General features: G+C 40.4%; 3 protein-coding genes across 3 annotated transcripts; 2 read left to right on the forward strand and 1 right to left on the reverse strand.

Annotated features, from left to right (window-relative positions):
* The first annotated feature begins 769 nt into the window (after positions 1–769).
* On the forward strand, positions 770–8,291 carry pmpcb (peptidase, mitochondrial processing subunit beta). Its single transcript, XM_083907310.1, has 13 exons — positions 770–855; positions 1,507–1,644; positions 2,394–2,480; positions 3,716–3,845; positions 4,370–4,568; positions 4,657–4,736; positions 4,860–4,972; positions 5,153–5,296; positions 5,422–5,582; positions 6,883–6,968; positions 7,063–7,151; positions 7,332–7,407; positions 8,130–8,291. The coding sequence occupies exons 1-13, from the start codon at positions 778–780 to the stop codon at positions 8,192–8,194; spliced, it is 1,446 nt and encodes a 481-aa protein (XP_083763436.1). The 5' UTR covers positions 770–777; the 3' UTR covers positions 8,195–8,291.
* Positions 8,257–16,637, reverse strand: dnajc2 (DnaJ (Hsp40) homolog, subfamily C, member 2). Its single transcript, XM_083907309.1, has 16 exons — positions 16,475–16,637; positions 15,906–16,096; positions 15,245–15,320; positions 15,055–15,153; positions 14,725–14,947; positions 14,566–14,631; positions 14,390–14,481; positions 14,128–14,249; positions 13,541–13,690; positions 13,072–13,160; positions 11,957–12,026; positions 11,554–11,735; positions 11,164–11,264; positions 10,078–10,188; positions 8,492–8,652; positions 8,257–8,401 (listed from the first exon to the last, which is right to left on the reverse strand). Exons 1-16 carry the CDS (start codon positions 16,527–16,529, stop codon positions 8,333–8,335), a joined length of 1,857 nt encoding a protein of 618 aa, XP_083763435.1. The 5' UTR covers positions 16,530–16,637; the 3' UTR covers positions 8,257–8,332.
* Positions 16,638–16,910: 273 nt separating this feature from the next.
* Positions 16,911–24,966, forward strand: psmc2 (proteasome 26S subunit, ATPase 2). Its single transcript, XM_083907284.1, has 12 exons — positions 16,911–17,062; positions 17,369–17,406; positions 17,639–17,720; positions 17,862–17,961; positions 18,852–18,983; positions 19,088–19,160; positions 19,998–20,093; positions 21,145–21,309; positions 21,389–21,476; positions 22,172–22,374; positions 22,514–22,610; positions 24,684–24,966. Exons 1-12 carry the CDS (start codon positions 16,990–16,992, stop codon positions 24,839–24,841), a joined length of 1,305 nt encoding a protein of 434 aa, XP_083763410.1. The 5' UTR covers positions 16,911–16,989; the 3' UTR covers positions 24,842–24,966.
* The last annotated feature ends 35 nt before the right edge of the window (positions 24,967–25,001 follow it).

Here is a 25,001-nt window from a genome sequence, read left to right on the forward strand (position 1 = left end):
AAACTGTTTTTCAGTGAGTAAAACTTCTCACATCTTTACTGGTGAGCAGTGGCGTGCACAGACATTTGGAAGGGCAGAGGCGAAAATTAAAAGGGCACCTACTGCACACCGGTGGGGCAAGCACCTCCAGTAAATAATTCAAACCTTCTCACACATCTGTGTATACTTATACAGGGACAACCTTTACAGCCCAGATGGGCATGAAACAGCGATCAATGAATATCATTTCCTATCAGGAATGTCATGTAAGGGGCAGTAGGGACCTTGTAGGGAAAACACTGCATCACCTTTCCCCACTAGAAATGCACTCCTTTAGAAACCTCTTTTTTTTTAGAATGAATATTTTGCTGTAGAAGCCACATATGAATGGTTGCCAGTAGGGCACTTCCCCATGTACACCACTGCTGGTTTGACAATACAAGCTGGGTAAATATATCACTTCAACCATTCCACACATATTCATAGCACAGTGTTAGTATTACACTTGTCCTAAAAATGTTCCCTGAGCAAGCACATGGCATTCGCCAATGGTCCCTCGCTGTTATAGAAGTAAATAAAATATATCAAATAAGATTTGTTTTTACTATAACGTATTGTAATAAAAAAAAAGGCACCCCTGAACATAAAATACTCAATTTGTGTGAATTTGTGTGCATATTTCTTTCTGTTGTATTTGAGACTTTTACTTTGTAGTCTTCACCTCGTCATTCCGGTCGGACGCTGCGACCTGTTTGCGTCAGTAAAAGCAGCACATGCGTAATGTGACAGATAAACAATATGGCGGCGTCCTTACAGCGTTTCGCGTCTTCTGGGAGATATCTCCTTCAACGACTGAAAACCAATTCTTTAATTCGGGTAAGAAGAATATGTCAACTCTCATGTTTTTGATATAACGCTTCCTCGAAGGTTGTTCGACAGTTATACATATAGAGTGTAGCGGAGGGAACCCTCCCCGCGTGTCTCCCGACGTAATGTAAAGCTAGCTGACAGCAGTGACATTCCCAGCTAATGTTAAGGACTTTTAAAGTAACATATTACGTTTTGCTTGCGTAATACCGAACAAATATAGACAAGCAGTTTTAACATTTAATCGGTATGTCTGCAACGTCATTCTTACTAGTCAAAACTACAGTTACAACTATCTGCAATTCAGTTTATACTAGTCAGGATGACTAGTCACAATTCATGTTCGAGACAGATATCTATTATGATAAACCCCATACACATGAATTGCAGATATCTGAAACTGTAGTTTTGACTAGTAAGACTGACATTGCAGATATATAGAGATATATAGATATAGATAGATAGATACTATATCTATCTATCTATCTATCTATCTATCTATCTATCTATCTATCTATCTATCTATCTAGATAGATAGATACTACTCACAGTGAAATTACAATGAAGTCACAGATCTGTAATGATAATTCCAGATGACATAATAATAAGTAGTGTAATTGTGACTTCCTGGTTAACTGTCCACCTGTGCTTCACCTGTAGGTCACAGCAGGACCTCAGAGACTCTTGGCGACACAGGCTGCTCAACGGGTCTCCCTCAATGTTCCTGAAACCAAGGTGACGGCTTTAGAAAACGGGCTCCGCGTGGCTTCAGAGGATTCGGGGCTCAGCACATGTACGGTAAGTAAAAAGTACAAGGTTCCTTTCTCTCCCCGGGCAAACACAACATGGGCAGTTGCTGTTCCTCTTGTGTGTTTGATACCTCTGCTTCTAAAGTAAATGCTCCTCCACTACTACTCCGAAGCCTATATGACAGTAACTCAAGTCGTCTTCAAACTGTTCTGGCTCCGCTAACCTTTACTTGGATGTGTGCTTGGGCAAGACACTTAACCCCACATGGATCCTGACTGTGCTGGCAGCGTGTAAATGGGTATGGAAGATGTGTGATAGCAAAACAATGTGCATAGAAGCGCTGTAAGAATGTGTGAGGGAATGGATGTGAATGGCGAAACTGTAGTGTAAAGCAGCATAGAGTGGTCATCACACACTAGAAATGTCCTATATAAATACAGCCTATTTATCATAGCTGTCCTGATTGAACTGATCGTTGACAATAAAAAACTATGAGTCTCAACTGTACTTATTTGAATATGAATATATTGCTACATGAATCGAGACAATTTCTATACAGAGAGATAGACTTGACCAAAAGTTATTAACACAGTGTAAAGATAATTTAGTGTAGATCAGTCATGCCAGGATCAGACAAACTATTGTATCATCAAGCATGGACAATCACAAGGTTACAAGTTTTATTTCTAGAACAACAGCAAGGTAGTTGGGAAGTTACGGACTTGGATGATGTACAGTATGCTTCAGTGCAGCACTCAGTGTGAAGATGTAATCTAATGTTCACTGCCTTTTTCCAGGTGGGTCTCTGGATTGACGCTGGCAGTCGTTATGAGAACCAGAGAAATAATGGCACGGCACATTTCCTGGAACATATGGCGTTTAAGGTGAGATGGAAGCAGTACATGATTGTTATTACTACTGTGATCTGGACTTACCTATTTAATTTAAATTGTTCTAATTCATATTGTATGCAGCAATGTGTAGGAATAGAGGACAATTGATCAATAAAGTATCTATCTATCTATCTATCTATCTATCTATCTATCTAGTGAATAAAAACACATATGTTGCATTCCATTTACATCGGAAGTTGGAACTGGTAGTGATGCCACCCCTCAGTTCACTGTGCTCCATTTGATCAAAAGTATTTTGGGCGAGCCAATATTAGCAATACCAGTTAATAAACAATGCTCAATATATTTTTTTGACAAACGGAATGGTTAATGGTTAATGCTGTTTCTGTGGTGGCAGCCATCTTGGAGTCCCATGTTGGGGTTATTGCACCATGGATGTGTTATATGAACTGGATAGAGCACCGCCCCTTTGGCTCCGTTCATTCCTATGAAGCTGCTCACCCAGCGCATATGCCAAAAAAGTTTTTGACTTCTGCGTTTATTTCAGGGTTATGGGGCCCATAGAGCATGCGCAGTAGTGTCACTCCCATAATGGCTCTCACCTATGTGATCGAGCCGTCCGCGTTATCGACTTGCTTGGTGCGTACATGAACAGCGAAAGGCATGATGAGAGTACGCTAATGACGTGCGCTAGAGGATTTCATGAATACCGACATCACGTTAGCTTCAGCTTTAAACCATTAATTTGGCATTCCAGAGATGCCACATGGCCATGTGCTCATACACAGCTGTGAAGTCACTCAGGAAAATAAGATTTGTCTGGGCTTTTTATGGCCTTTAGGAATGTTTTTCAAATATGAAACTCCATGAATCAAAAACCTATAATTTAAAGATCTCTAAAAGCCAGTGTCCATGTCTCGAGGTGTCACTTTTACAGGCGTCTCTTTTACTATTGTGGTCAATGGGAAAATTGCTTTTGGGCCCCATTGGATTTTTTGTTGCAGTACCCACAGTGACCACCATGACAAAATTGTCTTCAAGGCTGAGGGGGCGGTGCTCTATCCAGTTCATATAATACATCCATGCATTGCACCAATAGTGTTGCATGCAGAGACAACAGAGATCGACTCAGTTTTATACCCCTAAAGTGCCAACATTGATGTAAACGTCTTTGATGTCTTTGTTAAACTAGTGTGCACTCATTTGACTGTGTTTGGTCTTATTGATTGATATATTAATATTAAAAGTGTCTATGTATATGTCAGGGCACCAGGAAACGGTCTCAGCTGGATCTGGAGCTGGAGATTGAGAACATGGGAGCTCATCTGAATGCCTACACGTCCAGGGAGCAAACTGTGTATTATGCCAAAGCTTTCTCCAAGGATCTTCCCCGAGGTACAGCAGCGCAGAGGATCTGAGTGCCTGTGACATTAAGGCCTTTACTGAAATGTTAAAATGACACTGATGGCAATTAAATTACGACCTACACGTCTGTTCGAAGCAAAGAAATGAAATGAAAAAATTAGATTTTGAGGTTTTTGTTTTTCGTTCATTATACATGGACAATGAACATATTGCCACCTTGCTTTATATATGTATAAAATCTGTATATTTCACATGATAGGTTGTGTAATTGAGGTGAAGAAGAGAATGCAGTCAAGTGGAGTGGGTAGAGACGAGCGTTAGTGGTGATATGTGACAAGATAGCGAAAGGGAAAGTCTACAAGATGGTAGTGAGATCTGCTATGTGTGAGTGGTAGGTACAACATTGCCAATTGTTAACACCATGAAATTTCTCGGTGTTTTGGTGAGTCTTACTTTTATTGTTGTCCACAATAACCCTGCTCCCAGTCTTTGACTTCCAGATGTGTTTATATAATAACCAGTCTCTCATGAGTTTTCTGTTTGTTTGTGTGAAGCTGTGGAGATTCTGGCTGACATCATCCAGAACAGCACTCTGGGTGAGGCAGAGATCGAGAGGGAGCGAGGGGTCATCCTCAGAGAGATGCAGGAAGTGGAGACCAATCTGCAGGAAGTGGTCTTTGACTACCTACACGCCACAGCGTATCAGTCCACAGCTCTGGGCAGAACCATCCTGGGTCCCACTGAGAACATCAAGTAAGAGTGACAAGTGACTGAGGTGGTCAAAGCAGTGTCATCGCAGGGCTTTTTCATGCTCTGACTGTTGTGTGTGTTTGTGGTGCAGAACCATCAACAGAGGAGACCTGGTGGAGTACATCACCACTCACTACAAAGGGCCCAGAATAGTGCTGTCTGCAGCTGGAGGTCAGAGCTGTTTCTGTTATGCTTGTGCTCTCATACGAGCTGATGTGCATTTTGATATAAACCTGTACACATGGTCATGAATTCACACCACAGTGAAAACACCTACCTTCTGTATCTAAACAGGAGTTTCTCACAATGAGCTTATCGATTTGGCCAAGTATCACTTTGGAAAACTTCCAGGTCATTATCAAGGAGAAGCTCCAGCACTTCCTCCCTGTCTCTTCACAGGAAGTGAGGTAAGGTTAAGTCTCAATGCTAATTAAAAGCAGTTTATTTAAGTACTCATGACTCTTGAGTGGGTACAAAATATGCCAGCACCCACACTCAGTACGTGGTCCTGCTGTTTAGCAACCACCACCACCACCACCAGTAATAATATTATTCAGTCCACACTTTGTGTCCTGTTGTTGCCACAGATCCGTGTGCGTGATGATAAGATGCCTCTGGCTCATATCGCCATCACTGTGGAGGCAGTGGGGTGGTCTCACCCTGACACCATCCCCCTCATGGTTGCAAACACACTCATTGGAAACTGGGACCGGTCTTTCGGTGGAGGCGTGGTGAGTACTGGTCTACAACAGTGCAGCACACAGACACACACACACACACACACACACACACACAGTTCCATGTTGGCCCAGTTCATGTTTTTCTGACATGTGCGTGTTGACCTGTGTGACCTCAGAATCTGTCCAGTAAACTGGCTCAGATGGCCTGTCAGGGAAACCTGTGCCACAGCTTCCAGTCCTTCAACACCTGCTACACAGACACAGGCCTGTGGGGTCTCTACATGGTGTGTGAGCCTGGCACCATCAATGACATGATGCACTTCACTCAGATGGAATGGTAAGTTCACTGGACACTCATACAGGCACTTATTCAAAACATATATTCGTTCCAAGGCCCTTCAAGGTTTTTTGAAAATTGCCCTAAATAGACATGGGTCTTTGAAAGTGCTTGGATTTTGTTCAAGAAGGAAGTTATTTTTAGCTAAATGTCTCCCACCGCTGATGTGCCCTTGTTCGTTACAACGCCAACTACTGTTTCATTACATTCTGGTTGTTTATAGCAACATTCCATCTCTTTTATTGTGGCACTGAGTGAAATAATAATGTATTGTATTGAGTATGTGTTTGCATATATTTTTTTTCTAGTACTGAGTGGGGATGCAGTATATGAAAACGGGTTGTGGCCAATTTGGATCTGTGTGCTTGTGTGAGTGAATGTGGGTGTGTCAGTGGTGAGGCACTGGTTGTTATGGGTTACTTGCACACCTGTGAGCATGGGCTGGGTAATTAGTCACACAAAGGTTAGATAGGGGAGACACAGCTGAGGAGGTGGGGGGAATTAGGATCAGGGAAGCTACACAGTTTTTCAACCGTGTGTGTGTGTGTGCAGCAATTGAATTGAATTGTTTTGTGTCACAGTATTAGTATTTTTAGTCTTTTATACACAAGCCTGGTTTTAAGTCTTGTGGGACCTACGCTTGAACGATTTGCAAGCTTATAAAAGTGTCAAACTCAAGCCAATGGAGGACATCATTGTTGTACACCACCACGCGTTGGAAATGGCTTCAAATTCCCTCAAGTGGCCTTTTGGTAGTAAGAATGCCACTACAAAACATATACCCAGAAAACACATAAAGGAACATGTAACATAGGACACAAATGAAATAAAATTATTTACAGCTGTGAGGTGCTGGAAAAGCCTGAAAAATGAATTTAACCTGTGTACAAAAAAGTGTACAAACCCATGACCTTTGGCCTTGAAGGTGACTTGAATAAATGTTACTCATTTTGTTAAAATGTATTCAGCTTGTTTCAAAGATACTTTTTTATTTCTCATCAAAAACACAGGCAAAAGTATTTATATTAGCTTCATATTGTAAATTTACATAAGTTAATCTTTCCATGTCTTGAATTGAGATGGACTCTGATTTCAGCCATTTTGTGTCATTGGTGTTGGTATTCTTAAAATTCCTTTTCTAAATGTATTTCTTTACATATATTATTCCAATAGTCATTTAGGTCTGCTCAAGAAAAAAAAAAAACACAATATTTAGAACAGACAATGCTGTGTAGTCCACTTCCAGGTCTGAATGCTGCCTTCATGGAACCAGAGTGACATTTTTGTTGTTTCCTGTTAGGATGTCTCTTTGCACGAGTGTGACGGAGAGTGAAGTGGCTCGGGCAAAGAATCTGCTTAAAACCAACATGCTCCTGCATCTTGACGGTAAGGCAGTGTGACGTCAGGCGAGCAGGAAGCAGAAACTGCAGCAGCCTCATGGGTTGACCGTAAATGTCTCCCGTTTGTTTTCTCTCTCCAGGATCCACCCCCACCTGTGAGGACATCGGCAGACAGATGTTGTGCTACAGCCGCAGGATCCCTCTACACGAGTTGGAAGCCAGAATTGACGTGAGCGGATTCAGTTGTTGATTCAAAAGTTAAAGATCAAAGAACTAGACTTCTCCAACTAAGGCTTAAGCTAGTTCAGTGATTTGTAATGTTACAAATTATTCCTCTACTTGTCCTTTTTAATAGGTGTGTGTGAAATGGCTGCAGAATCTTACTCTTTTGTTTTCTTACCCTCATTAGGCCATTGATGCAACCACCATTAAGGATGTGTGCACCAAATACATCCACAACAAAGCTCCTGCCATCGCAGCAGTTGGTATGTTGCTGATTATGAATTATTAAATAATAGATTTAGAGCATCATGTTGTCCATGTTGTAGCAGGTAAACCTGTGTAGTCCCCAAAGTCTACAAAGTTCAAACTGCACGTCAGCCATGCTTTTAGTGAGGTGCATATCATTTTGATGGCTTTTAGTATACAGCAGGCAGACTGAAGTAAAACTTAATTTGGACTAGGGCTGAAGATAGTCATTTTCTAACAGCGCTTTGAAAGCACAATTGGCAAACTACAGAGACTGCAGTTGAGGATTTATGTCAAATTCATACCATTTACCCCAGTCATGCTTATCATCAATCAGTCAATCTTTATTTGTATATCCCAGTTTCACCATTCCCCATCTTTACATTTCAATGGTGCAGTTAATATACCGATGTCATGTGGTACTGCTCGATTACTTCCATTATTGTGTATGTTGAAGTGAAGCTCAACTTAAAAAAAAAAAAAGTATTACTACTCAAATCGTAGATATTGTATTATTTTGGACTCCATCGAGACCGAATGTGTTATTTCAGTGTTTGAAATCCACCTCTCCAATTTACCCAAGTGTCTCCAGATAATCAAACAATGTAGCAGTAAACCAGCAGCTCCTGTCATCCTTTGAGCTAATATTAAAGAATTTCTCTATGATGATGATCATCCACCTCTGAAAGTCATGTTTGGCTTCAATAAAGTCCTCACATACAACCCGTCTTTGTTTCAGGTCCGATTGAACAGCTGCCCGACTACAACAAGATCCGCAGTGGAATGTTCTGGATGAGACCCTGAGCAGAGACTCACCTTTTAACTGTACAGCATAGAAACAGACACGCTATTTAACTCCTCTTTAATTTTTTTTATTATAAAATAAAGACCAACACAATAATGTTAAAATAACACGGATACTATTGTCTTTTGTTGTTCTTGTCATTTTTTACTCTTGGCTGCCACTTGTTCCTGTGCAGCTTTCTTTGCTTTAACCATCTCCACCAGTTCCTGTCAGAGAAACAGACGTGTGTTTTAGTTCAAAACTTAAAAAAAAAAATGATGGGACATGGCAAGCCTCACCACAGGACACCGTCTTACCTTGTACCTCTTCATACAGTCTTTCTTGTTTCGTCCGGGGACAGCAGCAGCAATCTTCTCCCACCGCTCAGGTGTGCTCACTGGGTACGTCTTCAGAGCCTGTTCCAGAAGCTTCTGCTCCTCTGTGGTCCACGGTGCAGCGTTACCATCGCCGCCAGAGGCTGAAAGACACAAACAGCATTGTTACAAAGAGGAAGTATGACCAAAAATGTATAATCACGGTATTTTTCAAAATTATATCGGTTTCACAGTATTTGTATTTTTTTCATGTAGGACTGGGTGTTAACCTAATTTTCTAATCATTTAGAAAATAATTACAGCAGTAAATTGGCTTAGAATAATGGAGATCATTTCCTATCTTAATTCAAGTGCATATTATATTGATTTGAGAGCATTATTTATTGATTTCACGTTCAGATTTTGTGATATTGTCTCTCAAAACTCGGCTCTCGCACTCAAATTTGTTCTGCTCATACGCAAACTGTGTGCTTGCACTCCTTTATATTGCTGCTCGCGCAGATTTCTGCTCTGCTCTCCAGTTTTTTTCTGCATCAACGCGGTCAACCAATTGAATGCCGGCTATTGTTGACCAATCAATTACCCCTCTTCTTTGTGGTTGTGTTCGCTTTACTTCAAGGAGTGCCGCATACCGGTGGGCACTCTTTCAACTGGGTTTATCCACTCCTGCCCACCAGGGTTGTATTAAATGTGGTTCCCTCTGTTTTTTTGATGACTATTGGAATGAAATATCAGTTAATCAATACACAAGCGCCCATGAAGGATGTTTTTGTGTTATAAACAATGAAAGTTGACGATAAATATGGTCAGATTCTGCTATAACAAGTAATTTTGCTTAAAATTAAAAACATGGCGTATCTAATGAATATAGATATTTCATTTATAATATTTAGTGTATTTCACTAGTTTTTCTATTCAATATAATAAATATTATCAATGCAACAGCCTTTAAAGCCATGAAAAGTAATTGGCCGATTAATAAATAATTAGCCAATGCTGATTACTAAAGGGGAAAAAAAAAACTTTTGTTTTCTTCGCTTCTATGACACAGGTGTGTGATTTTTCCGCTTTTAAACGGAAAATGAGCCTCATGTGAATCATGCAGTCGGGTAAACTGCGCAGCGGTTTCAGTGCCTCCGTCACAAGTCTTCGTTTCACTCACAGCATAGTTCGTTATTCTAGCTGATGTGCAGGCATGGACTGGCCATCGGTGGGCCGACGCATGTTTTTGGGCCGGTCCGGGGCTGTTATAATTTCATTAAAAAAGTATATTATTAGTGCTGGGCACGTTAATGGCGTTATAACGCATGACGAGTTTCCACGACGACGGACTGGAAAAAGATGCGCGTAACGTCATGTTTACGTGCCTCCCGAGCAGTGTTTCTTTGACAACCACTTTCATTGCAAGATGGAAATTTAACATGGTTTAACTCTTTTCCAAGTAGGCTATTGCACGTTATTTTAATTTTTGAAACTGGGTTGAAAACAAAACATTTTCTGACACTTAATGAGCCAAACATGAGGAAAGAATGGAGAAAGAAAACATGCAGGTGTGGAAATATTCTCACCATCAAACCTCTCTGAGGGCACAGCGTTGTCTATGGACGGTGCCACTGAAGCGTGTTCCTTCTTGAACTTCTCGTAGGCTTTTTTGTTGATCTCATCTTTCTGTCCTGGATCTGAGAAGATGACATCAGCAGTTTATAGGGGGGTGTGTGTGTGGGGGGGGTTTACACCATAAAATATGGTAACTCCAGTGGCATTTTAAATAAAAGTGAAAGATATAGATTTAAAACATCAGTCATTAAAAGATGAAGTTGGTATTTTGTTTTATTCAAACACTTCTGTGTGGCATTTTTTATTTATTCCTTGACATATAATACAGGAGGTCATTGTGTCCCAGTGTTGTGTCCCATGCTTTACTTTTTTATAACAATAAATTCTACATCAAACTTTTAACAAATGCTCAGACACTTTACAGACACAGAACAGCTATTGTCTGCAGTATTAACATGGTTCATACACCTTTTCCAACTTCAACTTGAAGTCAGTGGCACGATACCACTTTTTCCATCTCTGATACGATATGACAAACTAAAGTATCTGCCAATACTAATATCAGTCATTTTGGACAGTGAGATAATTCTCCAACCGTGCAACAATTATTCTCCTCCCATAAAGAAATGAACAGCCCAAAATGTGACTAAAATGCTAAGATTGTTAAAATCAGTCTGTACATAGTGAATCATCAATCACGCTACATATAGGATTTTTGGATTGTATTTTAATTTTTTATCTGTCCGATATCTTATTCAATGACTATGATATTGCACCGATACCGAGTATCGTATTAACGAGTTTCTCTTTTATTATTAGGAGAAGAGATTTTCTTTCAGCCACTACAATATATATACAATTTATAATATAAATGTATTGCATCTGTTGACTTGTAGAAAGAAAACCACCAACCAACTGTAAATTAAGTTTCTGGGTTTGGTTTCTTTAATAGACTGTCACTGGGACTTGATTAGAATTAACAAGAAGGTGTGTTTTAAATACACAGCTGTGTTTATTTAAAAATAAAAGTTACTACTGATGAATGAGGAAGCAGCCTGAACACAGTCTGCAGTATGGTTTTGTGTTGTGTTGCTCACCGAGTCGTTGGAGATTCTTGGCTTTGTTGATGACATCTTTGGCCGTCCTCTTCATGCCACTGGTGGAGTGTAGGTTCATATAGTTGGCAATAACTTCCCATCTAGAAAGAGAGAATTTTTTTTTTTTGTTTTTCTTTAACTTTCACATCAACTTTACAGACCCAAGCAGGGTTGAACATGAACCATTATGTGAACTAGCATAATTTAAACAAAAAAAAACTTGAAAATGGCATCAAAAAACAAAAGTTCAAATACAAGTTTAAATATGCCAACGATACGAGCTTCATCAACGGCAGATAAAACACACAAGAAATTATTTTTCTTTTGTTTTCTCTTCGATCATGGATCTATCTGCATCTAGTCTGTACATGTACATGCATGACTGTGTACCTGGCGTTGGTTCCAGCAGGAAACAGGTTGACGGCTTTAATGAGAAGCTGGAGGTCTTCCTCGTTCCACCCCTTCCCACCGCCGCCTCCTCCACCACTGGCCTGTTCGGCACTGCGGGCCGCCTGCCATGCCTGGATCTCAGCCTCCCTCTCCCTCTGCAGCTGAGCGTTCACTTCCTGCACCTGAGAGAAAACACACACACAGCATGTTTGTACACTTGGGCTCTCACTTTTTATTGGAAAAAATAAATATTATTTTGAACATGGTTTGTAAAAATCACATTGGAATGAAATGCAAAATGCTGTAAACTCATAGGCACCTATTTAAGTTGTAACCTTGTCCTGGGCTTAAAGAGCTATAATAAGCTATCATATGTAGAAAAATGCACATTCATTGTTTTTACCTGCTTCTCCACAGCTGACTTGCTTTCCTCTTTGGAGCCTGAGGCCAGGATTTCATTAAGAGACTGCAGACTGGAAACACACACACGCCACAACAAACTGTTTAAAATCTCCTCTGGATGTAAGCACAGGCTTATTTTAGTGTCTAGATACATTTAAACAAAGATGTCTAAGGCAAAGGCGGGCCGTCTGGGTGATTTTGGCCCTCGCCTTGTTTGAAAAATTGCAGAAAACGATGTTTCCAATGATCTTGACACAACAGAAATATGAGCATCTATAGTGCGAACCTCACGCATCATATGTCGCAAGCATTTGCGTCGCATGCGCCAGCACCATGTGACCCCTTTGTGTGAGTTAAACTCCAGTGCTCCAAACAGATCGTTACTACATTCAACAACCCCCAATGTTATTTCTTCCAAAAAGACAAAAGGCGCAGGCATTAAAAGTTCTTCATCGCCACAATAAGATCGGCGACAATAACAACACTCTCACGAGACGGAGACGAGAGAAACACGTCCTGCGTTGATTAAGAACTGATGTTTTGCTGCCTTCATTTCAGCTCCATTGACCGATACTAGTGACATCATGGCGACAGGCAGCCTGATACATGTATAAGTAACAGAAGAAATATATAATATCAGTAAATTGTTTATAGAATAGACCATAGAGAATAATATAAGATAGTGAATATAATAAGTGTCTGGGTAGAGATAAGGCTTTAGCCCCTGTAACAGATTATTCTTAATATAACCACATCTGTATTTACCACTACAACCCTGGAAAAGTGAGTGAAATATTGATGAATAAAGTAAAAATTTACTTTATTTATTTTTGCTCCAACCTTTTCAAGCCAACCAGATGAGACTGATGGAGTGGAGAATGAGTTACACGTTTTACTAAGACATTGAGGCATAGACTAATAAGAATAGACAAACACACAATGGTATTTTTTTTCTATTTTTGATCCATCTTGTTGAAAAATTTAAAAGATTTCCATTGGTCAAATCATGATTTTTCACCCAGGTTCTCCAGCCTTTGCCACCTTGGTGTTCTAAAACAAAACCCAGGGAAAGCCCTGGATGTATGTGAGCCCTGCTCTGATGTTTCTGCAGTTTACCTGGTGAGCTCCAGTCTGTCACAGAGCTTCTCAACCTCCTCCATCATTTTCACGTTGTCAGCTTCATCGTCAGCAAAGTAGCTCCAGTTCTGTGAGGGAAGAGATGGATGCAGACAACATTACAAAGAATCATGGACTCACTCACCACTTACTCCACTTTTCCAAATCACCTTTTCATGTACACCATCACTGATATCAGTCTGATAGTCATTTTAACTACAAATCATCATGTATATGATGTTATCCTGAGTCAACTGGGAAGTGTAAACTTAAACACACCTTAAACACAAGATATAGCAATCATGACATTTTGCTAAAATGTTTGCATAATTTCAAAAGAAGTGTTTCTTTTTTCACAATCAAAAAAACATCTATGATGCAAAATGTATGAAACCTGCTGGGGATCTTGTGATATTACTTAACACTCAAATGAAATGAAAGGACATGAGGGGAAAGACAAATCTCAAACCTTGCAGGTGGTCCTAAGTTTCTGTCTCTCCTTCTTGATGGCCTTCTTCTGGATCTCCTTCTCTTTCTTTGCCAGCTGAGCTGCCTGTTTGGCCTCCTCTTCTTCCTTCTCCTTTGCCAAACGAGCTACCTCCAGCTCTGCCTGACGGGCCTGTGTAAAACAGAGGAAATGTCAGTAAAAACAACTAAACATGCAACATCTGAACCTAAACCTGCTGGAAGAACCTGTTGCTGGGCCTCTGGTCTCTCTGTCACACATTGGTGCCACTGAGTAAATCAGATCTGGTTACTAAATGCTTCCTTAACTAACACAATTAAAGTCATGAATTGGTAATATTTTACTTTTAACATCAAACACCACGTCTCACTCCTTCAGATCCTCACTGGTCGTTACCAGGTCTGAGCGGACTGCAAACATGACACAGCATCAATCAGGGCTCCCAGACTGTGGAACGACCTGCTAATTCTGTTGCCATTTTAACTCAATCTTAAGAACGGACTATTTTGTAAGATTGCTTTACAATGCTTTTACTAAGAGAGCAATGCTATCCATTGCCATTATATTGCTTGCAATAATGGGAGACTTACCCGCTCCTTCTCTTCCTGCTCTCTTTTCTTGGCTTCAACTTTGGCCTTTTTCTCAGACTCCTTCCGGGCTTTTTCTTCTTCTTTGAATTTCTTTATTCTAGGATCACAACTGTAGGCAGTATCTGCAGTGAAAAATAAAACTTGTTAATGTGACACCATTTAAGCTGGAAATATTAAAGATATGTGCATCTTTGTGATATTTTCAACTGTTTCTGTGTGTGTGTGTGTGTGTGTGTGTGTGTGTTGCTCTGAATGACTGTACCAACTAGTGTTCGTATTCTGTTCATCTCCTCCTTCTTCCTCTGAGCTCTGGAGGCTCGATTCTGTTTTTCAATCCACCTCCTCTCATCTCGACTGCAGGACAAAACATGTTTGTCAGGCACTTCATTCATAATGTTTGGTTCTATACTTTGAAAGGCTGTGATACGGTTAGCTCACCACTCAGCCTTTTCCTTCTCCTCTTCATCCAGGTAAGAGAATTCCCTCCATGAGTCAAAGTTGTACCTTTAAAAGCAGACAATTACATCCTATTAATATGTTTTTCCCCTGAAAATTAGCTTCCCTTGCTACACAATGACCACAAAACCTTCCACTTACCAAAAAGAGTAAAAATTATCCACCTCTTCAAACGATGACTCCATGGTGCCAAGTTTGGAAATGTGCTTTTTGGAAGACCATCTTGCATTTCTCTCAAAAACTGCAGCAAACACTTCAAAAAAGTTTTCTTTGCCTTCGTTCTTTGACGGCACAGTGTTGTCGAAGGTTGGATCTACACTGTCAAAGGCTCTTCTCTTCACAGGATCCGACAGCGTTTCTATAGCTGAGGTTTAAACAGTGACAGCAAAGTGAGTACAGCAACACTACAATATTAGTAGATAGTAAAATGTGTGTCCCCATATGTTGAGGAAACATAGCGGCATCACATACCTTTAGTTATACAGGTGAAGTAGTCGTTGTCTCCTTCTACAATCTGCTCACCAGCTGCTTTCCTTTTGTCAGGATGATGCTTCAACACAATCGCTTTGTCTGTCCAAAAAACAGAAAAATTTGACCAACTTATGTCCCCAACATATGACAGAATTTCTTCCTTCAGAACAGGAGGAGAAAAAATACTCACGGGCAGCTTTGATCTGTCTCTGTGTGGCTTTGTACCTCAAGTGTGGGATCCCTAGGACAGCATAGTGATCCTGATTCTGGCAAGCAAGTGACCAGACACAGAGATTAGATAACTCTATGCATAGACTCATTATTATGTAACTGGCCATGGCAAGAAATGTGTGCGCATATTTCTATTGTTTAATTTCAGTATTTTATTCTATTTTTATGTTGCATTTGTGTGTAAGGCGACCTTGAGTGTCAGAAAGGTGCCAACAAATAAATGTATTATTAAAATTATCAACAACAATAACCAAAAGTTACTTGCTACAACTTGTGTCACTGTGAATTTAAGCTACTCACCACAAGGCTGATCTGCAAAAAAAAGCTTAAGTCTAAGAAACCTGCACCAAATTCCATGTAGAAAATCCACACTTGGCTCCCAGACACACAAGAGCTGCTGCACTACCACAGCCTGGTCTGGTACATTTGTGTCACTGAGGTAAATCTGAATGAAGGAGTTCATCACACATTTAACCTTACAGATGGAGGCATATGTGGATCTACAACTCCAGTGTGCCCTGGTGTAAAATCAGTAATGTTCCCTACAGATTTTGGTGCAGGGAGAGAGAATGATATACAAAGTGACTTGCAGGTCACAAATCTCTGATCTGGTCCAATACCTTCCAGTCTTTGGGGTCCAGCGTGCGGAGCAACGAATGCTCCTGCAGCTGAAGATCTTCATCCTCGGACTCCTCAGATGAAACCTCCTCTTCCTCCAGCTCCTGGAAAGAGGCAGATGTAGTTCTGTTCCTTCTCTTCACATAGGCCTCGAGCCATCGACCCACAGGCTCCACCTGAACTTGTACAGAGGCTGAGAGAGAAGAAGAAGAAACGTAAAGCCAAATGCAGACTACAGATACTCGTCAGGTGTGGACAGGAATACATGAGAACAATAAATCTGTCAAATTAACCCGGGATTAAACGTGTATAACAGTAACAATAATCATTTTGTTAATGTTGCAATTGTATGACAATTATACAAATTGCTTAACACTGATAATGAGTAGGATAAATACAAAGCGCATAACAAGTAGTAGGAAAATTAGCTTTTCAAAGACAAATGTATAACAAATGATTGAAGTCCTTGCTGCTATAGGCTCTCTAGCTGCGTGCTAACGAGCACACAAGTCTTCATGTAAAACACTAGTAGCTTAGCTAGCTCCTTCTCTCTGGCCTCCTTCTTTCTTACCGACAGCGGCTGCAAACACAACCGTCTCATCGCTGTCCAGCGCTTCCAGTAGCATCTTGTTGAACTGCGCTACACGAACATTCAGGTGCTGAAATTGCCGACTTAAAGCTCTCTAAAGTGCTGGAGTAAACCGCTCATTGACAACCACATGGGCCTCGCTTCACAAGTGCTTTTCCGGAAGAAAAAAACGTTGTCACGCCGCTGAGCAGTCCGGGTTGAGATTGTGGTTAGTCGCCAGGGCTGTTCTTTCTCTTCTCTTCTGTTTTTATCCACTGAAAATATCGTATTATTAATATAAATTGTATATATGATTTATTATAAAAACACAACAATATTAGTATTACATATTTGACGAATTTTCTTTTTAATTAGTGTTACGTCTTCGATAAAATCCCGACCTCTATTTCCGTTGAGTCGCGCACAGCGGCGGAAGTCCAAAGCTGCTGTGTAATTGTACAGTTTAGCTACCGAAGCGGCTCGCTCTTTTTGGTGGACACAGTTTATACAGACTAAATATGCCGGATTATTTGGGAGACGCCCAAAGGAAGGTAAAGAAAGAGGAAGAGAAGGAAGACGGTCCTATCCGAGGTATGTGTTAAAAATAAATATAGTAACATATTCATTTCTGCGGAGACTTATAGACATTAGCTACGTTGCTAATGCTAACTCACTTTGTTAAACGACACCGTTGCTCCGTACCACTGGTTAAGAATGCTGTTTTTCATTTAGTAAATATATGTTCAAGGTGTACATGGTGGAATTTAACTAAACACTATTATAACATTTTTGCAGACGCATAAATAAACCGTAGCACCTAGTTCGACAACAATGATAGCGGCCTACTGACACTGTCAGACTGCATAGTCACTGATGTTATTTTCCCATTCATCACAGCTTTGGATGAAGGAGACATCGCGCTGCTCAAAACCTATGTAAGTGTGCCCTTTGCAGTTCTCATTATTTTTTGTATTTATTGTTGCACGGTCATTAGAATCCATAATGTGCCACAATACTGCCTCCCTTTTCTCCTTTCCTTTACCTCCTCAAACTCTTAGTGTGTGCGCACGAAGTGTTGTTTACCTTTTGTTAGCAGTGAAAATTAGCACAGTTATTATACAGTCAATCATAAAGTTCCTTGAAATGTTGCTTGTTGTCTCTCGCCAGGGTCAAAGCACCTACTCCAGACAGATCAAACAAGTGGAGGATGACATACAACAGCTGCTTAAAAAGATCAATGAGCTCACAGGTGGATCATAGAACCAGTATAATGCATTTGTAATAACAACAGTGCTGTTTAATATGTGGAGTGACTTTGGTTTATGCCTTTTTCTCAGATTGTATGACACAACCACTGACTGAATGGTGTTGTTTTTTCTGGGTTTGGCAGGAATTAAAGAGTCGGACACAGGTCTGGCCCCACCAGCACTCTGGGACTTGGCTGCTGACAAACAGACTCTGCAGAGTGAACAGCCGCTGCAGGTGGCAAGGTAAATAAACCAAGCAATGGCCCTGTTTAGACCTGGTGTTAGCAAAAGTCCTGAGAGATCATGGCACATGTTGGTAAATTTTATGAATGACTGTTCACGCTACATTTCCGGTCCTCTTGGCCATGGACTGTCTATTATTTCTGGTTTTCCAGAACAAAATGTTTTTTAATGTTTTTGTCTGCACACATGCCAATGTGTTTGAGTGTGTATTCATGTCTGTATGAGCACAAATGACCAGTAGCTAGAGAGGGGGGAAAAAGACTTAACTTAAGAAATTAGGAGAAATAAATCATATCTTGATCAGTGTTAATAATGTGACAGTGGCTACTAATTAATCAACATATGAGGCTGAGATCACTACGGCACTGCAGCAGTTTAGAGGATGTCAGCTGATGAAGTAGTTCTCTGTGTCTGAGGATGGATTGCATTCATACATGTGGGAAAAAATGGTCACATGCTCCTTAAACCACCTCCAAATGTAGTTTTTGTGATTAGATCCTGATCTTGGAGGTGAACATTTGTGATCAGATTACTCAAGATGGGTATTAATATAAGGTCTGAATGGGGTCCATATGAAGTTCAAGCTAATTTGTTAATATGTTTGGACAGCTTTGTGCTTTACTTGTTATACTTAATGTGATGCACGCTTCACAAAAAGAAAGTGAAGGTCAGTGTTTCGATCCGGAATAGATTTGAGCCACTTACAGTATGTGTAACTTAAGGCTACATCTATTATGTCGATGATGTCAATTTTTTTCTGCTTTTTCTAACTACAGTATTGGGCAGTCTTTGTCTAAAAAAAACTTCAAGTATTTTTGCTTTATTGCTAGTTGAAATTTTCACAAGAAGATGAGTTAACATCGACTATCATAACTTTTTTCACCTCACAGATGCACCAAGATCATCAACGCAGACTCGGAGGACCCAAAATACATAATCAATGTCAAACAGTTTGCCAAGTTTGTGGTGGACCTGAGCGACCAGGTAGCTCCCACTGACATTGAGGAGGGCATGAGAGTTGGGTGAGACATACGTTTTATTTAAAAGCATCAAATATTACTGCTATAATCTACAAACTGTCTGGTGAAACAATCTGCTAAAAGCAATGTTTTTTTTCCTACTGCAGCGTTGACAGAAACAAGTATCAAATCCATATCCCTCTGCCACCCAAGATTGATCCCACTGTCACTATGATGCAGGTATAAACCCTGGAGAAGTCTGGTATAAAAGAAAAAAAAAATAGTTGATGAATGAAATGTGAAATGTAAATACAATTCATCAAAGGTTAATGTCCTTATTTAGTATCTTAGTATAAAATATATATGCTACAAATAACACTTTTACATACTACCAGGTTTTAATTTGAAAATCCGATCCAGATGAGCATTTTAGCTGTCTCAGAAATATTTTGAGTCCATATTGACACACATGTATCACATGACCAGTTAGGTGCATTGCGCTTGCTGGTGTAAAAGGGAAGTAGATTTTCTCCTCTGTAGTTTGATTTAGTCCAAAAAAATTACATCTAACAAGAAAGAACAATGATTTAAGAAACATTTTGCGGAGACCGATTGGAGATGCATCGCATTTACACTTGTGTTCAAGTGTAAATGCTCTCCATCCAGCGGCTGAATTGATATGGCAAAAATGCTGCAAAATATGCTGCCAAAAACGAAGAAGTTATGTTCTTTTAGGTCTGGTATTCCCACTAATGTTAATCAGAACCAAGCCAATTTAAAAACGCTGTATAGTGCAAAGTCATTTGACCTGTGATTGAATGTTGATTATAGGCATTCCCACTGGTCAAGACCTGTTTAATCTGGGTTTAAGGGGTTTTTGGGCTTGTGTTGTGGAATATTATCATCAATGTGTGGAAATGCCTGGTGATTCCTGCTGCAAACCAAGTGACTAGGGATTAAAAATGTAGTGTGAACAGCTGGCATATCCAGAGTAGAAATAAAGCATTTTTTTAACTAAAATATAATACTGTGGCTGTAGCCTTAATGACTTAATGATGTTAACATGTTGCACTGTAGGTGGAGGAGAAACCTGATGTGACATACAGTGATGTTGGTGGATGTAAGGAGCAGATCGAGAAGCTGAGGGAAGTGGTCGAGACCCCACTGCTGCACGTGAGTGTTCACACAGTCTATTCACAGATCTATAGAAATCCACTCTTCACCTGGAATTTGTCCACAACTACTCTTCTATCGTGAAGAGGGTTTGGGACAATATAAGATGTTATTGTATGTTGGGTTAAAAATCACTGGCAATAAGTTGATATTTGGCAAATTTCCATCTTCAACATGAATGTGAAATGTACACAATTGTTGATATTTCATGTCCTATTGCCACTAGAGGGTGCCAGTATATTTCCAGTCATTCCTGGAGCTTGTGATTTCTAATCTTAAGGACCGATTTGTAACATTTAATGTTGTGCAGGATTTACGTTGGAACTCAAAGAGACATCACCTCCGAGTTGACCACGTTCCAGTTGAGAAGTCTGTTTAAAAAGGAAAAAGATAGAAGTGTAGTGTTTTACGATTGACAGAAGTGGCAGCCTTCCTGTAAGCCTATGTTGGGGTTTGTGAGGTTGTGCTGACTTTCCAAATTGGGAAATCTGACCTGGGGGCATTTTTAGGATTCCCATGTGTCCTTGAAATCCCTTGAAAGTTGATGAAAATCAGTTGCCCTCCCATCTAAAGCTGTGTCAGCACATTTGTACAATTAATGCAGTAATATTATGAATCACATTTATAATCTATCCATTATCTACCGCTTTATCCTCCACCAGAGGGTAGCGGTGGGTGCTGTGCCTATCTCAGCTGACATAGGGCGATAGGCGGGGTACACCCTGGACAGTTTGCCAGTCAATCACAGGGCCACATAAACAAAGGGGGACAAACACCTATTCACTCTCACTCTCACACCTACCTTCAATTTAGAGTGACCAATTCACCTAATCCTCTGCATGTTTTTGGACTGTGGGAGGAAGCCGGAGAACCTGGAGAAAACCCCACGCACACATGGGGAGAACATGCAAACTCCATGCATAAAGGCCCTTGTTCCCACCAGGGCTCGAACCTGGTCTTCTTGCTGCCACAATTATAATAGTGACCGGAATTTCTCATGAGGTATCTTGCTTAATTCTGACTGATCAATAACACTTGTGTTTCTCAACAGCCAGAGAGGTTTGTCAATCTGGGTATCGAGCCTCCTAAAGGTGTGCTACTCTTTGGACCCCCTGGCACAGGAAAGACGCTGTGCGCTCGCGCTGTGGCCAACAGGACGGACGCTTGCTTCATCAGAGTCATTGGCTCAGAGCTGGTGCAGAAGTATGTGGGAGAGGTGAGTCTTCGTTCAGAGACAAGTGTGGACTAAAAAAAATGAAGATTCACTGATCCTGTTTTCTGATATTTGTTTGTAGGGAGCCAGGATGGTGCGTGAGCTGTTTGAGATGGCCCGCACTAAGAAGGCCTGTCTGATCTTCTTTGATGAAATTGATGCCATTGGAGGTAAAAATCATCTCCATCTTTTGTTTAAATTTGAAGTTCCTTTTTTTGTAATGGTGCATCACATCATTTTACTAACAGCTCAACGGAGTTTACATAAGGAGAACATTGAACATTTGTTTGGATTATTGGGTGATTGTAATCCCAGCGAACAGTGGCATGTTAGTCCCATCTTGAATTTTAAAAAGATGTATGAAAATGTATGTATTTTTTTTGTCTAGTCTATTGTCATAGCTATATAACACTTAAACATTTTGCCACTTAAAAATATTAATAAAATCTACACCGCATAAGTCTATAACTTAAGAATATGTTCACTGCTTTATCTCGAGGTTTCACAGAGTTTTCCAACAGCAATCTAAAGTTTATACACTGCTCACTCTCCCACGCCAGTCCACAGAATAAATTAGTCTGAGCAAGTCACAAAATTTGAGCTCACTTATGGGGGCAGCAGTGGATCAACAACTCCTGTGTGCTGTGATGTAAAATCACCAATCTTCTCTATGGGCTGTAGTGCAGAGTGAGCCTTTTACAAACATCGGTTTCCTGTCAGAAAAGGCTGTCTAACAGCAGGATAAAGTTGCAGACATATCCTTAAGATAAAGTAGACTAAAGCTGCAGATTTTATTCGATGAGCCTTTTGTTGAAAAAAAACCTGAACTATACCGTAAACAGTCCTTTGTGCTCGATCCTGCCAGGTGCTCGTTTTGATGACGGCGCAGGAGGAGACAATGAGGTCCAGAGGACGATGCTGGAGCTCATCAACCAACTGGACGGTTTCGACCCTCGTGGCAACATCAAAGTTCTGATGGCCACCAACAGACCAGACACACTGGACCCAGCCCTGATGAGACCAGGTCGCCTGGACAGGAAGATCGAGTTCAGTCTCCCTGACCTGGAGGTGAGTGTCTCAAATCAACCACAACAGTGTAGTATGCTTGAGTTGTTGTTGTTGTTTTGTGACGTCTGCAGGTTTTTAAACTCTTCAGCCATTTTCCACGAATTAGCCTCTTGACTGGTGCACTTCTTTGTGTTTTAAGGGTCGCACGCACATCTTCAAGATCCATGCTCGCTCCATGAGCGTGGAGAGAGACATTCGCTTTGAGCTGCTGGCTCGCCTTTGTCCTAACAGCACTGGTAAGACACAGGCCACGTCAACACTACTCCGTTTTCTGTTCAGGGCACGTCGACGGTTCACATCACCCTGACATTTTAGAGACTAGAAAATGAGAACATTGTGTCTGTTTTAGTTAGAAAACTCCAGGTATGCATTTTTGTCTGGACAAAATAGTTGTTGATTTAATTTAGTAATCAAATAATTGTTGCAGCCCTGGATTCAATTATTCAGCTGTAAACTGTTAGAGGTGCTTTATGAAGCAAACTAGAGAGAATGAAGTTCCTGTTTACACTTGCATGCACATGACCAGTGTATCTGAACAGTCATGTGATATGGTTTCAGCTGTGTGTTTTAGGGATGTAGATGAATCTTGATACAAAGCTGACCCAGAGGAAAACACGGTTTTCAAATCAAAACGTTAGTATAGATGTAGCCCCACTGTGAATATATAATTTCAAGGATATGATTTATGTCACTTTTTTCAATAATAATTTTATTTAGCCAGGAAGGTCCCTTGAGATACAAGATCTCTTCTTCCAGGGAGTTGTGTTCAAGATGGCAGCACAAATAGTACAAATGGTTAGAGACAAAACAATTTCAGATAGAAAATCCACAACCAGAACATAAAAGCTAAAGGGAAGTAGTAAAAAGTAAAAAAAGAGAGTGTGCAGAAGTTTACAGGCCATACCAACAAGATCCTTAATCCGAACCTTTAAAAAGGCTACGTTGAACACGTTTCTCTCATGACTGTCCATAAATGCCTTTGAAGGTGTTTAAAGAAGGCTGTATCTAGAGAATTGCAGAATAGAATTGTGCGGCTCATTCCATGTCCATGGTGCATAGAAGGAAAAAGCAGGTTTACCAAATTCTTAATTACTTCTAGGAACATTTAGAAAAAGTCAAGTGATGGACCTTTTGGTGTAGCTGCTGATGCGACATGAAGAGGCTAGAAATATACATAGGTAGTAAAAAGCAACATATTAATTTTCCTCCTCTGGTTAAGACAACCAACCTACAGATTCATATAAAATACAATGGTGAGTGCAGTTTCTGAAGAAGAGCTGAAGCTTATTTGTTTCTTGACTCTGGTTAACATTGAAACTTGCGTTGTTTTCACACCTAATAGTCCGCTAGACTTGGTACGATTGGGGACTTGGTTTAATTAGGGGTTTCAACATTCAGCCAGTCCAAGACCGAGTTTGCTTTCACACTTTAGTAACCGAAACAAACCTGCATCAATAATTACTGAAGGAGAAGACGACAATGAACAAGAAAACTCACTAATCTTAGTGAGTTAATGCAGGAAAACTGTTTCCATCACATAAGAGCAAAACATGGAGTTACATCAAATCCTATCAGTCTCGGTTTTGTTTGTTTAGTTTTATGTGAAAATACTTCACGCATATGCTGCAAGAACAGGCTCAGCTATATCTCCCGGCTATCGCTCTACATGCACATATGTTTTGGTTGCGTTTACCCACAATGCCCTGCGTTGTAGTCCGCTTTCTGCATTTGATTCACTTGAAGTGGACCAGAGTTTACTTCTTTGATGCGGATCAGAGTTCGGTTGTGCATTCACATCTCCCCGAACAAACCAGGGTTCAAATAGAAGGGCTAGTGTAATTGTGCCCATAAGTATCTTTGATCCATGTAGTTCTCATGTATAACCACAAGAGGACACTAGTATCATTCTAGAGTGCATATTACATAAGGAAAATATGAAAATCACCTTACAATGTCACTGTTTGACCGTTGGAAAAAGATCTTTTTAGTGTTTAATGACTTTATATCATTTCTAAATACAGATTCTCTTATTTATAACAGTTCATTAAAGTCATATGAACTAAATAATTCTCAGAGATGTGAAACATTGAATGGATAACAGGAGGGTTAAGTGTCAGTTAAAAATTTAAAAACTAGTTTATTTAAAAGTTGATGTTTTGTGTCGGCTACACATCAGCCTTTGAAAAGATGTACAAATGCACTTCAACCTGTTTGATTGTAAGAGAGGCTAAAATTCACCATCTCCCAAAATGAAGGCTTTGAAATGTGCGTTGGTCCTGATGGACTTTTCTGGACTTGTCTCCTGTTAGGTGCTGAGATCCGCAGTGTGTGCACAGAGGCAGGCATGTTCGCCATCCGAGCACGTAGGAAGATCGCAACAGAGAAGGACTTCCTGGAGGCTGTCAACAAGGTCATCAAGTCCTACGCCAAGTTCAGCGCCACCCCCAGATACATGACCTACAACTGAGCGTGAAGGCGTGTGTGTGTGTATACGAGTGTGTCCACTCGTACTTTTTACCATCAAAGAAAAACAAATGTCAACGTCTTTTGTTCGCTTACAAATAAAGTTTATTCCAAATGTAAAATCTCAGTGCTTTGTTCACTGTCAAACAGTCATGTGGTAACTT

The sequence above is a fragment of the Microchirus variegatus genome (genome assembly GCF_963457635.1).
Source record: "Microchirus variegatus genome assembly, chromosome: 20".
NCBI classification, from domain to species: Eukaryota; Metazoa; Chordata; class Actinopteri; order Pleuronectiformes; family Soleidae; genus Microchirus; species Microchirus variegatus.

What these genes read in the sequence shown, in the direction of transcription:
- pmpcb (XM_083907310.1), top strand. Translation starts at nt 778, where the DNA reads ATGGCGGCGTCCTTACAGCGTTTCGCGTCTTCTGGGAGATATCTCCTT. An exon ending in GTCTCTTCACAGGAAGTGAG is followed by an intron (nt 4,973 to 5,152) that starts GTAAGGTTAAGT and finishes TTGTTGCCACAG; the next exon opens with ATCCGTGTGCGTGATGATAA. An exon ending in AGTTGGAAGCCAGAATTGAC is followed by an intron (nt 7,152 to 7,331) that starts GTGAGCGGATTC and finishes TACCCTCATTAG; the next exon opens with GCCATTGATGCAACCACCAT.
- dnajc2 (XM_083907309.1), bottom strand. Translation starts at nt 16,529, where the DNA reads ATGCTACTGGAAGCGCTGGACAGCGATGAGACGGTTGTGTTTGCAGCC. An exon ending in CTTCACCTGTATAACTAAAG is followed by an intron (nt 14,948 to 15,054) that starts GTATGTGATGCC and finishes TTTAAACCTCAG; the next exon opens with CTATAGAAACGCTGTCGGAT. An exon ending in CAGAATACGAACACTAGTTG is followed by an intron (nt 14,250 to 14,389) that starts GTACAGTCATTC and finishes TTTTCACTGCAG; the next exon opens with ATACTGCCTACAGTTGTGAT.
- psmc2 (XM_083907284.1), top strand. Translation starts at nt 16,990, where the DNA reads ATGCCGGATTATTTGGGAGACGCCCAAAGGAAGGTAAAGAAAGAGGAA. An exon ending in TCGCGCTGCTCAAAACCTAT is followed by an intron (nt 17,407 to 17,638) that starts GTAAGTGTGCCC and finishes GTCTCTCGCCAG; the next exon opens with GGTCAAAGCACCTACTCCAG. An exon ending in CAGCCGCTGCAGGTGGCAAG is followed by an intron (nt 17,962 to 18,851) that starts GTAAATAAACCA and finishes TTCACCTCACAG; the next exon opens with ATGCACCAAGATCATCAACG.